General features: G+C 47.0%; 1 protein-coding gene and 1 non-coding gene across 3 annotated transcripts in view; both read right to left on the reverse strand.

Annotated features, from left to right (window-relative positions):
• SUFU (SUFU negative regulator of hedgehog signaling) overlaps positions 1-16190 on the reverse strand; it is a 133723-nt gene that overhangs the window by 36110 nt on the left and 81423 nt on the right. The window contains exons 4-7 of one of the 2 annotated variants that reach the window (XM_010356175.2): positions 5553-5695; positions 4553-4638; positions 4205-4277; positions 727-880 (exon numbers count right to left, since the gene is read on the reverse strand). In XM_010356175.2, the coding sequence (XP_010354477.1) occupies positions 727-880; positions 4205-4277; positions 4553-4638; positions 5553-5695 (456 nt within the window). Of the gene's footprint in view, positions 1-726; positions 884-4204; positions 4278-4552; positions 4639-5552; positions 5696-16190 lie in introns of both variants that reach the window. The other variant, XM_010356174.2, reaches the window with a different exon arrangement.
• LOC115900499 lies at positions 6647-6750 on the reverse strand. Its single transcript, XR_004060183.1, has one exon. It is a non-coding gene; the product is annotated as a U6 spliceosomal RNA (small nuclear RNA).

Raw genomic sequence — 16190 nt, forward strand, 5'->3', positions numbered from 1 at the left:
GGAAGAATGAAGAAAGGAAGTAGACAAAGAAGCTGTCAACACATGTATATGTAAGTGGCTGCTTTTCCTTTGCAGTTAGCTGGGGACGCCCTCTACTAAAAACCACAACTGTTTCTGTAGCCAAGATCAGCATAGGGAGATTCCAACAGGACAGCCACATCCTCCTTCCCAAAGACCCCATCCGGAACGCAGTGGGTCCAGAGGCCCTGCCCACAGCCCTAACCCTGTATCTGTATGACAGGAGGTGGGCAATGTGCAAGCTGGCCTCATACTCAGGGCTCTCTTGTTGAAGGCCTGGGAGGGCCCAAGGCCAGAGTGATCCTTGGATCTGGCATGGCCTTCAGGCCAGACCTGGGCCCTGTGTCAATTCCGTGGGTGGCCGACACTTTTCTCTTGCACTTGGGTGGACTATGGACTTTTCCTGTAACTGTTCTAAGGCTTCCACTCACCTCCATGACCTCAGATTGCAAGGGACAAATCTAAAACACAATGGTGCCTGCTGGTGATGCATTTGAAATACACACAGGAAACACAACTAGAAATGGGCCAATAAAGCTCCCTTAATTCCACCCTGCTGGAAGACTTCACTTGCTGTTTAAATCATGCCAGGAAATAAACTATTGAATGGGTTGTTTTTGTTAGAGACCCATCCTAGAGAGCCTGGAAACCAGGCCCTGGGGAAAAGGAAGGAGGAAGGCTGGGGGAAGGCTGGGTGTTGGCTCCCACCTTTGCCAGAGAGTCGCCGGGGCTGTGTGCCGATGCAGATGCTCCGGCTGTCCTCGTCATCCTCGGGGGGCCGGCTCAGGTCATCCCAGGCACACTTGGCACTGACACCACTCAGGTTGGAGCCATCTGTCTCGATGCCTTTGTCAACTCTCTCCTGCTTGAAAAGAACCAAAGAGCCAGAGTTCTTTCAGAGAACTGGTGGCCCAAGGTGACCACCCTTCCAGCCACCACTCTTACAGTATTTACTGAGCCCTTGTGGTACTGAGCATGGGACAAATGCTGGAAGAGCAGGATCTCTGACCTTGTTCTGCCCTGGTTACCAATGCATGATGGTCTCTGCCAGCTCTTGGAGTCCTCCAGGGGAACCAGGGATTAGGGGAAGCCGGGAGGAATGCAGATCCCAAGGGAAGCATCTCTTCTACCATCAGCCTTCCAGTACAATGGCCTCTACCTGTGTCAGAGCCCCAAATCTGTCTCTGCCAGGCTGGCTGGTGGAGCTGATGTGGCCATGAGAGAGCCTACTTCTCTGAGGAGAGCTGTGATCCTTCCTCTCCTCCCGATCTTCAGACAGAACTTCTCAGTGACTGCTATAGAAGACAGGGTGGAAGCCTGCCACAGGCGACAGGCAGCACCTGCAGTTTCCCCTTCTAACAGCTAGAGGGTGTGGTCACACAGGGAAGAGCCACAGGAGAGCAGAAGGCTGGACTTCCCCTAGATGCATTGGTTCCCTTGTTTGGCAAAGGACTCTGGATGGAGATTCCTTCCCATTTCTTAGACTGAGATGGGGGCCTGGAGTGCAGTGACTATCTGCAGTCACCCTTCTCTCCCCATCGAGACCCTACCTTTCTACAGGCCTTGGTATTGCTGGATCCAAATACTCTCCAAATGGCCTCAAGGAAGAGTTATACTCAAAACACCCCTGGATTTTCTGGTAAAACACCCTTCATTGATGCTGGACCTTGAACTAAAAGTCATCTATGCCCATGTGGGCCAAATCAAGCTTGTGACTGAGCACCTCAACAAGAATCTATGCTTCCTGGCTCCACGGGTGCCACACTGGCCTGCCGATCAGCCCGGGAGCCCCATCTGGGAGAAGTACAGGTACTGTCCTTATTTCCCGGGACCAGTCAGCAAGTGGCTGTGCCCCAGATGCCTCCTTCCCATCAGTCATCTCCTCCTTTCAAGTACTAATGCTGGCCTGGGCAAAGCTGTGGGTTCCGAGCAGGAAGAAGCTAAGCAGGGAAGCGCTCTGTGTACTCTGGGCGGGGAGTGTGTATACTCTGGTGTGCTCAGGGGATAGTCTGAGCTTTTTCCTCTCCACTGGCTGCCCTGGGGTCCCTCACTTAGTTAAAGAGTTGCAGACAGACAATTCTTGGCTTAACTTGTCTGGGCCATTTACTTTGTAAGTAAAAATAAAACGTTAAGACCCAGAAAGGCGAGGGACTTGTTTGGGCACACAGCTGGTTAGCCTAGAGCTTGGATCACAGGAATATACGCCAGCTCTAAATGGACTGATAGCAAGCAGGCTCCTGAAAGGCACAGTGAATACAGAGGAGTTCACACTTGGTACACAGAGCCACCAGGAAGGAAAGCTGTCCTTTCTCCCTGTGGGACGCTGGGTCCAGGGGAGCCTGCAGACTAGGAAGGAGAATAGCTCTTGGCATGGAAGGACAGCTGTTTACCCTACTAGTGCAAAGGACCAGGTTCTTTCTTAGTATTTGGGACTTATGACAGGGGCCAAACAATGGCCCACAGTGCCCCATGCTGGATCCCAGTGTGGCTACAGAACAAGGGCTTAGTGAAATATAGCCTTCCTGGTTCCTGGTTCTCGCATATGCAGAAGATATAAGGAAACCAAGTTTAAGGCAGAGAGAACAGAGGATCGTGGCAGCAGTTTGAAATGTTCAGTGTTAAAGGCACTAGGAAAACAGAGGAGCATCATCTGTGAATGAATAGGATTTATGCCCAAGACCTCACAAGTCTACAGTGAAGAACTCAGGGACTGCTGGCTACATGTCCAGCTGCCACCTCTCTCTTTCTCTAACACATGGAACTCGCGGCAACTGCCTGTGGCTTACCAGATTTTTTACAGAAGCATGACAGGCTTAGAGATGGCAATGACCTGCATTTGGTCAGGGGAGTAGAAGGAGCCAGACATGTGGCAGGTAACATTATTAGCTGTCTGTGGCTTCTGCTTCAGGAGAAGCCCATAAGAAAGGCAGTTATAGGCCTGGCGTGGTGGCTCACACCTGTAATCCCAGCACTTTGGGAGGCCGAGGCAGGCGGATCATCTGAGGCCAGGAGTTCAAGACCAGCCTGACCAACACGGTGAAACCCTGTCTCCATTAAAAATACAAAAATTAGCTGGGCGTGGTGGCGGGCGTCTGTAATCTCAGCTACTCGGGAGGCTGAGGCAGAATTGCTTGAACCCGGGAGGCAGAGGTTGCAGTAAGCCGAGATTGCGCCATTGCACTCCGGGCTGGGTGACAAGAGTGAAACTCCGCCCCCCCCCCCCCCCCCCAAAAAAAAGGCAGTTACGTTCTTGTGGCTTTCTAAATTTAGCTGCATGCCAAAGGAATGCTTCTAAAACAGCAAAGATGACACTGAAACACTGTCCAGGTGGGCCACAGGGAGTGGGCAGCTGCCAGCCTGTGTGTCTAAGGTGCCAACCTTTCCAGGCTAGGAGCTCTGCGTCTGACTGTCCAAGATAGAAAATGTGGCGAAAACGGGGATGGGACCATTAGACCAATCAGCACTCACTCCTGAAGCTGGGCCATGGAGTCAGTATCACCTACACCACTGTCTGGTACAGGGCCATGGGGGCTCCCTAAAAGAAAGTCTGGAAGGCAGGAGAATGAATACTGGGCAAACAAAGCAATATCCACTACACTTATCTTTTATTGCTGGCGATCTATTTTTTTTTTTTTTTTGAGACGGAGTCTCGCTCTCTCGCCCAGGCTGGAGTGCAGTGGCCGGATCTCAGCTCACTGCAAGCTCCGCCTCCCGGGTTTACGCCATTCTCCTGCCTCAGCCTCTCGAGTAGCTGGGACTACAGACGCCCGCCACCTTGCCCGGCGTTTTTTTTGTATTTTTTAGTAGAGATGGGGTTTCACCGTGTTAGCCAGGATGGTCTCAATCTCCTGACCTCGTGATCCGCCTGTTTCGGCCTCCCAAAGTGCTGGGATTACAGGCTTAAGCCACCGCGCCCGGCCAATTTTTTAAACCAATATGTAATTTACATACAATAAAAATATCCTTTTAAAATGCCAAAACACGTATGTCTGAGGACTAGCTTTCCTGGGCTGAAATCTCTGCTCCCTATGTGCTCCGCAGAATTTAGGGGACAAGTTCCAAATGATGCCAAATTTCTATTCACTCACACATAAAGTTCCTCCATTTTCCCAGGATGAAAGCCAGTGTTATTTGGAAGAGGCCTAGGCACAGGTTACTAGAAAGGTTTTCCTCACTCAAGACATACTTGCAGGTGTGGATCGATCTCAAATATGGTCTCTCCTCTCCGCATGTCAGTTATCAGCCAGGGGCCGCCAGCACTGTGGACAAGGAAAGGGGATACGATGGTAACTGAGGATCTGGGGCTGATGGGCTGGGCCTACAGCCTGCCCTGTTTGCTGCTCCAGGCCTAGGACACAGGGGAGTAGTTTGTGGTCAGGGACTGTCAGGGAGTGAGTTGTCAGGAAGCCCTGATGTGAAAAACCAGGGCCTGAAATAACAATGCAAGAGGGAGCCCCACATGGAGAGTGGTGGAGGGACTGACTCCCATCCCCAGGCCCAGGGAGCCAGGCTCCCACCTTGCATGGGTACTCACACAGGTACTGTCCGCAGCAGCTCCAGGATGCCCTGCCCGTTCCACTGCTGGGCTGAGTGTAGCTCTTCAGTGCAGACGCCAACGATCTGAGGCCCAGGATAGAAAGCCACTGTGTGTTAATGGCAGCTCCCCACCCCAAGAAGGTCAGCTACTCAGGCTCTCTGAGTCACCTCCAGTTGGGAGACCACAGGCAGGATCTGTGCTTAGGAGCTGGTACAGCCAAGATGGGATGGTTCCCTTAGGAGGGAGTGGCTGCCTGGCTGGTAAATGGCTAGGTCCACTGGTGAGCCCTGAGGCCTGACCCTTGCCCTTGCTGTGTCTGGATGACACCAAGTCTAGCTCTTGACTGCAAAGGAGAAAACCAAGGCCTGAGCAACTCAAGATGTGTCCTCAGGCCATGTCTCTGGAAGTTGGGGAGGTTCAGGGAGCCATTCCTACCCAGTCTGGTATCATGGGGAATGTAAACAAGAGACTTTGAGACCTATCAGGCTTGGAGCCACCACCAATAGGTCCTAGCAGCTTGCAGAGAAACTCCTCCCTTCCTTATTAGGGGATAGGCCTTTGTGTAAATATTAAAGGAATCAGTGGAACCTTCACATAGACTTCATCGTGACCAAAAACAAACACTGGTCAAAGCTGGGCAGGTTACCACAGCTTCTGGGAAACAGCAAGGATGACCCAGAGCTGGCTTCCTGCTGGAAAGTCCTGTTCCTGAGACTGGGTCTTCACTGTTCACAGAATACCTGCCACCCCTATTACTCCCTCTCAGCTACAGCCATTCTCTCCCACCCAAATGGCCCCTTCCCCTTCCCCCTTCTCCCATCTCAGCAGGCTAAATCAGACCATCTGAATCTACCTGACAAACCATCAGAGGAAACAGAAATCAGGAGGAGGCCAAAGGAAACCTCCCACTCCCTTCACTCCCCTTCCTCAAGCCTCCCTATCCTCCCAGGATTCTTCCTACAGGAAGGCTTGAACCAGCGTTCAACCTGTGCCTCACCTGGAGGAAGGTAACTACCCCAAAGGGTGTCTGCACGGGCTGCATCTGTGGGTCCTCTGTCAGCAGCATGTGCTGAATTCTTGACTCACTGTTATCCAAAGGGCTGTGCCAGGACACATGGTCCCCACTGCAGAAGGTGTTCTCTGTGGGAGAGACACAAGGATCCTCAGTGTTCAAGGCCTCAGATCCAGGCCTGGAATCTGGGCTGGGATCTCACTAGCACAGGCTGGGAGGCTTCCCAGCCTCTTAGGGTAGCCCCTGTGAAGGAAGAGAAGCATTCACTCCGGATGGAAGCAAAGAGTTTGTGCCACATTGTTCCTGCTTGCCAATTCTGTCAGACTTAAATGGAAAAGGACAGGCTATTAGTGTGAAAGCTCCTTTGGCCTGGGAAACCCGAAAGACTTCTGGCATCTGCTTCATTTCCCCAATATCCCGACTCATAGTGGGAGGCAGGAGCCATGATTGGATCTGCCAAGAAAGAATAAGGTGCTTTTTTTGTGGGGCCACCTGGCCAGAAGTCCACAGGGAGGCAACAGGGCAACGAAAGCCCTTCACCTTGGAGAAACAGACCGAGATTTCTGTGTTGCTGAAATGGCGCTCAGAAGGAAACATCCAACCTTGGAGGGCCTTTGAGCTCTATCACCAGTTTCCCACAGGTAGATGCAGGAATTCCTGAGGAACACTAGGCTTCAAGTAAATGGAGGTCTAGATAGTGCCTCCCGCACCGTGGCAGAGACAACTCATGAGGATCCTCAGGCCATGTCTCTGAGATGTTCAGATTCTGCTAAGGGTAGCTGTTGCTGCCAAGGGCACAGCCTCCTCACACACAGGCTCACCACTGCACTTCAAGCAGGCACATTACTTCAGAAAGAGTTTTGTTTAAGGCCACATAACCACAAGGGAAAACAACCCCACAGGGTACTAAGTCTCTCACCAGCTCTGACTCTCATCATGGGTGCCAAGGTGCTATGTATGACCAGCCTATGCATCCACAGGCTCCTTTGCCTGTTTTGTTCTTACACAAATGGAAGCACACTATTCTGCAGATTTCACTTAATTATATATCTTAGAGAGCACTTCTTTTTTTTTTTTTTTTTAATACGGAACACTTCACAAATTTGCATGTCATCCTTGCGTAGGGGTCATGCTAATCCCCTCTGTATCGTTCCAATTTTAGTATATGTGCTGAAGTGAGCACGAGATCACTTTTTTTTTTTTTTTTTTTAAGACGGTGTCTCCCTCTGTTGCCAGGCTGGAGTACAGTGGCGTGATCTCGGCTCACTGCAACCTCCACCTCCTGAGTTCAAGCGATTGTCCTGCCTCAGCCTCCTAAGTAGCTGGGATTACTGGCACGCACCACCACGCCGGGCTAATTTTTTGTATTTTCAGTAGAGATGGGGTTTCACCGTGTTAGCCAGGACGGTCTCGATCTCCTGACCTCATGATCCGCCCGCCTTGGCCTCCCAAATTGCTGGCATGACAAGCATTGGCCACCACACCCGGCCGAGATCACTTCTTCTCAGCACATGGAGAGCTATCTCATTCTTTAAATGGCTGTTCCAGAGTTCACTGTGGTCTGTCATTCATGATCTGGGAATCTCAACAGTTGAGGTACCTTCCTTCACTTTTTATCAATATTTGAGGTAAGGCAGAACACACACATACACACACACACCCCCATCTTTTCCATCCAAGATATGGCTCCAGTTATTGGTCCTAACCTCAGTGGTGCTCATTCAGGCAGGAGAAGGAAGACTGCTTCCTCTGAGATGTAATCATACAGAGGAGAGGAGAAGGCACGGCTCCAGGTACAGCCAACTAGAAACCCCTAAATTACCAAAGTCCTGCTAGGCCCACTCTTCCCAGAATCCCTCTCCTTTTATGTAAGTGTGTTTCTGCAAGCAGCTTTCATGTTCTACAGGTAAGAAACAATGTAGGCTGGGCGCGGTGGCTCACACCTGTAATCCTAGCACTTTGGGAGGCCAAGGCAGGAGGATCACGAGGTCAGGAGATCAAGACCATCCTGGCTAATATGGTGAAACCCTGTCTCTACTAAAAATACAAAAAATTAGCTGGGCGTGGTGGCGGGAGCCTGTAGTCCCAGCTACTCGGGAGGCTGAGACAGGAGAATGGCTTGAACCTGGGAGGCGGAGCTTGCAGTGAGCCGAGATCACGCCACTGGACTCCAGCCTGGGCAACAGAGTGAGACTCTGTCTCCAAAAAAAAAAAAAAAAAAGAAAAGAAAAGAAAAAGAAACAATGCAACAGGTAAAAGGATGAATAAGTAATTAACCCCCCAACAACAACAACATACACACATATAAACAATCCAGGCCCTTGGCCGGGCGCGGTGGCTCAAGCCTGTAATCCCAGCACTTTGGGAGGCCGAGACGGGCGGATCACGAGGTCAGGAGATCGAGACCATCCTGGCTAACACAGTGAAACCCCGTCTCTACTAAAAAATACAAAAAGCTAGCCGGGCGAGGTGGCGGGCGCCTGTAGTCCCAGCTACTCGGGAGGCTGAGGCAGGAGAATGGCGTAAACCCGGGAGGCGGAGCTTGCAGTGAGCGGAGATCCGGCCATTGCACTCCAGCCCAGGCGACAGAGTGAGACTCCGTCTCAAAAAAAAAAAAAAAAAAAAAAATCCAGGCCCATCAGATGACTCCACTGGTAAATTCTGCCAAACATTTAGAGAAGAATTAATAGCGACTTTTCACAAACTCTTCCAAAAAATAAAAGAAGAAATACTTTCTAATTCATTCTATGAAACCAATATTACTCTGATACGAAAAGCAAAGGTTTAAAGGTTTAAGACAAGTAAAAAAAACCTATAGACCAATATACTTTATGCATATACAAACAAAAATCCTAAAGAAAATACCAGCAAACAGAATCCAGCAACATATAAAAATGGTTATACAGGCTGGGTGTGGTGGCTCATGTCTGTAATCCCAGCACGTTGAGAGGCCAAGGCAGGCGGATCACAAGGTCAGGAGTTCAAGACCTTGCCAACATAGTGAAACCCCGTCTCTACTAAAAATACAAAAAATTAGCAGGACGTGGTAGAAGGCACCTGTAATCCCCGCTACTTGGGAGGCTGAGGCAGGAGAATTGCTTGAACCCAGGGTGGAGGTTGCAGTGAGTGGAGATCATGCCACTGCACTTCAGCCTGGGCGACAGTGCGAGACTCTGCACTCTGTCTCAAAAAAAAAAAGGTCGGTTATACACAATGACCAAGTAGAATTTATCCTAGAAATGCAAGGCTAGTTATACACAAGAAAATCAACGTAATGGAAGTTATATATAAAAAAAAAAACACTCCATGATCATGTCAACAGACAGAAAAAGCATTTGACAAGATCCTTTTTTATAATAAAAATACTCAGATTTCGAATAGATGCAACTTCCTCATCTTGATAAAGAGCACTGACAAAAAACCCCACAGCTGACACCATACTTGATTAATGGTAAGTAACTGAACTAATTCCCTCTACAATCAGGAACACAACAGAGATGGGTTACTCTCGCCACTTCTGTTCAACAATGTATTAGAGTGCAAGCCAGGACAATTAGGCAAGAAAAAGAAACAAAAAATAAAAGTCCAAGTGCGGTGGCTCACACTTCTAAGCCCTGCACTTTGGGAGGTCGAGGCATGTAGATCACCTGCGGTCAAGAGTTTAAGACCAGCCTGACCAATATGGTGAAACCCTGACTCTACTAAAAATACAAAAATTAGCCAGGCGTGGTGGTGTGCTCCTGTAGTCCCAGCTACTCAGGAGGCTAACACAGGAGAATTGCTTGAACCTGGGAGGCAGAGGTTGCAGTGAGCCAAGATCACACCACTGCACTCCAGCCTGGGTAACAGAGTGAGACACCATCTCAAAAAAAAAAAAAAAAAAAAAAAAGAAGAAATAAAATACATCCAGATTGGAAAGGAAGAAGTAAAACTGCCTCTATTCATGGATAGCATGATATTGTAATATAGAAAACCTTAAGGAATGTACTAAAAATTACTAGAACTATTAAACAAGTTCAGCAAGGTTGTAGGGTACAAAGCAATACGCAAAAATCATTTGTATTTGTATATACTAGCAAGGAACGATCCAAAAATAAAACTAAGGCCATGCATGGTGGCTTGTGCCTCTAATCCCAGCACTTTCAGAGGCCGAGGTGGGAGGATTGCTTGAGCCTGGCAGTTAGAGACCAGCCTAGGCAGCATAGCAAGAATCCCCATCTCCATACATACACACACAAATTAGCCAGGCATGGTAGTGTACACCTGTAGCTGCAGCTATCTGGGAGGCTGGAGCATGAGGATGGCTTGAGCCCAGGAGTTCAAGGTTGCAGTAAACTATGATCACACCACTGCACTCCAGCCTGGGCAACAGAGACAGACTGTGTATCAAAAAAATAAAAAACAAAACAAAACAAAATAAAAAATGAAAGTAAGAAAAACAATTATTTCACAATAACATCAAATATAATACAATGCTTCATTTAACAAAGGAAATGAAAACTTATACTCTGAAAACTACAAAACGTCGTTGAAAGAAATTCGAGAAGACCTACATAAACGGAAAAACATCCAACATTCATGGATCAGAAGACTAAGTGTTGCTGAGATGGCAGTATCCCCTACTCGATCTACAGGTACAGTGCAATCCCTATGAAAATGACAGGTATTGGGGGGAGGGGGGAGGGGGGATGGATGGCATTGGGAGTTATACCTGATGTAAATGACGAGTTGATGGGTGCTGATGAGTTGATGGGTGCAGCACACCAACATGGCACAAATATACATATGTAACAAACCTGCACGTTGTGCACATGTACCCTAGAACTTAAAGTATAATAATAAAAAAAAAGAAATAGAGAATTACCAAAATGTGACACAGAGACATGAAGTGAGCACATGCTGTTGGATAAATGGTACCAATAGAATTGCTACATGCAGGGTTGCTACAAACCTTCAATTTGTAAAGAAAACTCAGTATTTGTGAAGTGCAACAAAATGAGATATGCCTGTATTTATCATTGTTGTATCTTTTTGGTGAATTAAACTTTTATCATTATTAAAAAAAAAAAAGGAAAATGACAGGTATCCTCTTTGCAGTAATTCACAAATGGATTCAAAACTTCACGTGGAAATGCAAGACACCCAGAGTAGGGCTGGGCATGGTGGCTCACACCTGTAATCCCGGCACTTTGGGAGGCCGAGGTGGGCAGATCATGAGGTCAGGAGACTGTCCTGGCTAACACGGTGAAACCCCGTCTCTACCAAAAAAATACAAAAAATTAGCCGGGCATGGTGGCCGGTGCCTGTAGTCCCAGCTACTCGGGAGGCTGAGGCAGGAGAATGGTGTGAACGTGGGAGGCAGAGCTTGCAGTGAGCCGAGATCACGCCACTGCACTCCAACCTGGGCGACAGAGCGAGACTCCATCTCAAAAAAACAGAAACAAAAACAAAAACCAAAAAACAACAACAACAACAACAAAGAAAGAGAAAATAACAAGTGTACAACTGTTAGTGAGGATGCAAAGAATCTGGAATCCTTGTGCACTGCTGGTGGAATATAAAATGGAGCAGCCACTGTGCATAACAGTACAGCGGTTCTGCAAAAAAATTTAAACACAGAATCACCATATGATCTAGCAAGTTCACATCTGGGTATATAGCCAAAATAACTGAAAGGAAGGTCTCAAACAGATATTTGTATACCTATCTTCGCAGCAGCATTATTCACAATTGTCAAAAGTAGAAACAACCCAAATGTCCATCAACAGATGAATCGATTAACAAAATGCAGTATTTACACACAATGGAATACTATTCAGCCATAAAAAAGGGAAATTCTGGCAAATGCTACAGCATGGGTGAACCTTGATATATTATACTAAGTGAAATAAATATACACAAAAGGACAAATACCGCATGATTTCACTTACATGAAGCACCTAGAGTAGGCAAATTTATAGTGACAGAAGCTCGGGGAGAAGCGAATGGGGAGTTATTGCTTAGTGGGTACAGAGTTTAAGTTGGGGAAGATGAAAAAGTTCTAGAAATGGATGGTGGTAATGTCTGCAAAACCATGTGAATATACTTAATAATGTCACAGAACTGTACACTTAGAAATGTTAAAATGATAAATTTTATGTTACACATATTTAATCACAATTTTGAAAAGAAAAAACCCACAGAATGAGAGAAAATGTTTGCAAATCATATCTAATAAGTATCCAGCATATATTATTAAGTATTTTGTATCTAGAACATATAAAGAGTTCTTACAACTCAATAATAAAAGATAAATAATTCAATTTAAAAATGAGTAAAGGATCGGAATATATTTCTCCAAAGAAGATATACAAATAGCTAGCTGGGCATGGTGGCTCATGTCTGTAATCCCAGCACGTTGGGAGGCCAAGGTGGGCGGATCACCTAAAGTCAGGAGTTCAAGACCGACCTGGCTAAAATGGTCAAACCCTGTCTATACTAAAAATACAAAAATTAGTCAGGCGTGGTGGCATGAGCCTGTAATCCCAGCTATAGGGAGGCTGGGGGAGGAGAATTGCTTGAACCCAGGAGGCAGAGGTTGCAGTGAGCCAAGATCGTGCCATTTCCCTCTAGCCTGGGTAACAGAGTGAGACTTCGTTGGAAAAAAAAAAAAGAAAAAAAAAAAAGATATACAAATAGCTAATAAGCACATAAAAAGATCCTCAATGTCATTAACCATCAGGGGAATGCAAATCAAAACCACCATGAGGCCAGTGCAGTGGCCTCCCAACACTTTGGGAGGCCAAGGTGAGAGGATCGTTTGAGGCCAGGAGTTTGAGACAGCCTGGGCAGCCATGGCAAAACTCCATCTCTAAAAAAATACAAACAAGGCCGGGTGCGGTGGCTCACGCCTGTAATCCCAGCACTTTGGGAGGTCAAGGCAGACGGATCATGAGGTCAGGAGATCGAGACCATCCTGGCTAACACGGGTGAAACCCTGTCTCTGCTAAAAAATACAAAAATTAGCCAGGCGTGGTGGCATGAGCCTGTAGTCCCAGCTACTTGGGAGGCTGAGGCAGGAGAATGGCGTGAACCCAGGAGGTGGAGCTGGCAGTGAGCCGAGATTGTGCCACTGCACTCCAGCCTGGGTGACAGAGCGAGACTCCATCTCAAACAAACAAACAAACAAAAAAATTAGCTGGGTCTGGTGGCCCATGCCTGTAGTCCTAGCTACTCAGGAGGCTGAAGTGGGAGGACTGTTTGAGCATGAGATGTGGAGGCTACAGTAAGCTTTGGTTGCACCATAGTATTCCAGCCTGGATGACAGAGTGAGACCCTGTCTCAAAAAACAAAAGAAAACAAAACAAAACAAAAAACCCACAATGAGACACCACCACTTCATACCCACTAGAATGTTTAAAATTAAAAAGATAGCAATTATAAGTATTATCTGGCAATAAAAAGGAATAAAATACTAATACATACTACAACATGAACCTTAAAGACATTATGCTAAGTGAAAAAAGCCAGTCATAAAAGACCTTATATGATTCCATCCATATGGAATGTCCAGAATAGGCAAATCTATGGAAACAGATAGTAGATTAGTGGTTGTCTATAGCTGTGATGGTTGGAAGGAATAGGGAGTGACCAATATGAGGTTCTTTTTTCATGGTGATGGTTTCACAACTGTGAATTACATGATATGTGAATCGTATGTCAATAAATCTGTTATTAAAAAAGAAAGGATATAGCAGGCAAAAGGAAGGAATCTTGAGGCACAGGCAAAGTAGGGGAAGCAAGGCCAAGCCTCTAAATTTCTTGTTTCCACCACCCCAGGCACAGCAGCCTGGCCTGGGAGAAACCTGACCCATGATGCTGAGACATCACAGCTCTGTATGTTTCTACATGACCTGAACAATCATCTACTAACATATTCTTTTCTACAAATGACAAAAGAATGCTTGAGATTGACCAAGGTCTCATAGTATGTCAGTGATGGTGGGCATGGCCCAACACTTCCCAAACTTTGGGGTCATCCACAACACCCATCAGGATGTTTGCTATATCTGTGTACCATCTGTACCATTATCTACCTGTATTTTTCCCCCTAAAATTGACTTGTCTGTTTTTTGTTTTTTGTTTTTTTTTACCTAAACAAACTTACTCTGAAAAGGTAACTTCATATCACTATACTAAATAAGGAAAATAAATGGAAAATTAGTGTTGCTTACCTCAAGTGGTAACTTTTGGATAATATGATAACAAACTGTTAATTTCTTTTTTTTTTTTTTTTTTTTGTTGAGACGGAGTCTCACTCTGTCGCCCAGGCTGGAGTTCAGTGGCCGGATCTCAGCTCACTGCAAGCTCCGCCTCTCGGGTTTACGCCATTCTCCTGCCTCAGCCTCCCGAGTAGCTGGGACTACAGGTGCCCGCCACCTCGCCCGGCTAGTTTTTTTTTTTTGTATTTTTTAGTAGAGACGGGGTTTCACCGTGTTAGCCAGGATGGTCTCGATCTCCTGACCTCGTGATCCGCCCGTCTCGGCCTCCCAAAGTGCTGGGATTACAGGCTTGAGCCACCGCGCCTGGCCAAAACTGTTAATTTCTAGCTGATATTGTTGCCTACCTAACATTGTTTAAAAACTGAAATAAACAAGGGTCAAAGAGCTGTTCAAGGTTTAAAGAGTCATATACAGCTGAGACAAAATCACCAAGACTGAGAGAGAACAAACTGGGTCAGGCATGGTGGCTCATGCCTGTAATCCTACCATTTTGGGAGGCCCAGCGAGAGGATCGCTTGAGCCGAGGAGTTTGAAACCAGCCTGAGCAACATAGTAAGACCCCATCTTAAAAAAAAAAGAAAAGAAAAGAAAAAAGAACCAAAGAGAGAAAAGTGGCTTCACTATTTATGCTACCAGTTACCAGCTGAAATCACCTGCTGGTTTTGGCAAACCCTGGCTTAGTGGTGAACTTTGGAGTTGGGAAGGCCGTTTCTATTTGCCTCCATCCCTAACTAGTTGTGACCCTGTACAACTTGCCCAAACACAATATACAAGCCTGTTAGCAGGAAATAGTGTGCATGCTCAGTATGCTTTCTACTGTGGTATGTTATTACTCGTGTACTGGAATACAGTAAGTACACTCTCACCCGTCACCAGAAAACAGGACTGGCCACAGAGCTTGTAGCTACCAGCAAGTGCCCAGTAGGTGGCACTATTGCTCCTGGTTTAAGAAACAGATGGGCCAGTTCCCTGGAGCTTTGCATCCCTATCTGATGTCTGGTCTGTAGAAACATACCCCAAACTGGGTGGGGATTTATTTAGGCTGGAAACAGGGAAAAGGCTGGAAAGATTTGGAATCATGACCTTTGATCTTTTATTAACCAGAACTAACATGATTTTAAAATACTATGCAAACCCAAATTGTTTGAACCAGAATGACCAAAAAGCACTTTGTGCAGGCTTAATAACTTGGGAAGGGGCTTAATTTAGGCAGCTGCAAGAGGGAGACTCTAAGGCAAGAAAAGGAAGTCGGGCCCAGGTGCTGCTCTAGGATCAACATGTTCCACCCTGAGCATGTGTGATCGGGCTTTGGCCAAAGGTACTCCTGAGTTAAAGCGGGGAGCAGAAAGTGCAACTTCCATCAGAAATGCTTGGAGAGCAGGACACTAACAGAAACTTCTAGCAAGGGGCAGGTCTTCCACAGCTCTGCTTGATGAAGGAACTAGACTTATGAGCTCTTCTGTGGCCAAGAAATAGTCTTTCGTAACACAATGAAAGAGCCTTGGTCACAGTTTTCAAGCCTGGGACAAAGCCACAATGAGTTCATTCTTGAGTCCAGTCTGGTCTTTATGCCCTGGATGCTCAGCCCCATTCTGTTGGAGCCACTGTGGGGTCTCAGCACTCAGGCCCCAGCGCCCACCCTGGGAAGCTCTTGGCCCCTTCAGAGGGGTTTTCAAATGCTAATAATGCCTCAGTTAGAGGCCCAGCTGTTCAGTCCAGCGGTTACAGGAGCTGGCTTCCTCTCTCTTGCTCCCCAAGGTAGCCTCAATGAAAAGTCAGGGTGAAAATCCCAGAGACCTCCCAACTACACAGCAGAGGCTCCCCCACCCGGTGTCTGAAAGAACACCGTTCCAGGTAAGGGCTGGGTAGACACTTTCTATTCCCTTCCCTCCTTGGAGCTTTGCCCCCAAGTACCAGGAGAAACCTCCCTCGGCTACCCTAGACTTCTATGCTGTTTGGCAAACTCACTGGAAGGGAAATACCACTCCAGGGTAGCAAAAGGAGTCTCTCCCCTCCCCCGCTAAAAATGCTAGTTACAGTTCTACACCTTGCTCACTTGGGAGAAAGATTTCATTCCTCCACGTCTCATTCCCCATTAACAAACAACTCCTGGGCAAGAACTCTGAAAACGTGGAAGATGCTGAACAGGCGCACAGGATCTAACTGGCTCCTCCAATTGGCCATCACCCCACCCCCACCTCCCTGACATCCAGCTTCAGTCATGGTGGTTTGAAGTTGGACTGTCCCGGATATAGTAAGTTAGCAAAATCTAGGGAGAGGGGTTGCAGAAGAAAACAGCTATTGTTTGTAAAATAGTTAGTGCTACCTTTGAAACACAGAAGCAAATACATTCCTTGAGTTC

The sequence above is a fragment of the Rhinopithecus roxellana genome, chromosome 11 (genome assembly GCF_007565055.1).
Source record: "Rhinopithecus roxellana isolate Shanxi Qingling chromosome 11, ASM756505v1, whole genome shotgun sequence".
Classification (NCBI taxonomy): Eukaryota; Metazoa; Chordata; class Mammalia; order Primates; family Cercopithecidae; genus Rhinopithecus; species Rhinopithecus roxellana.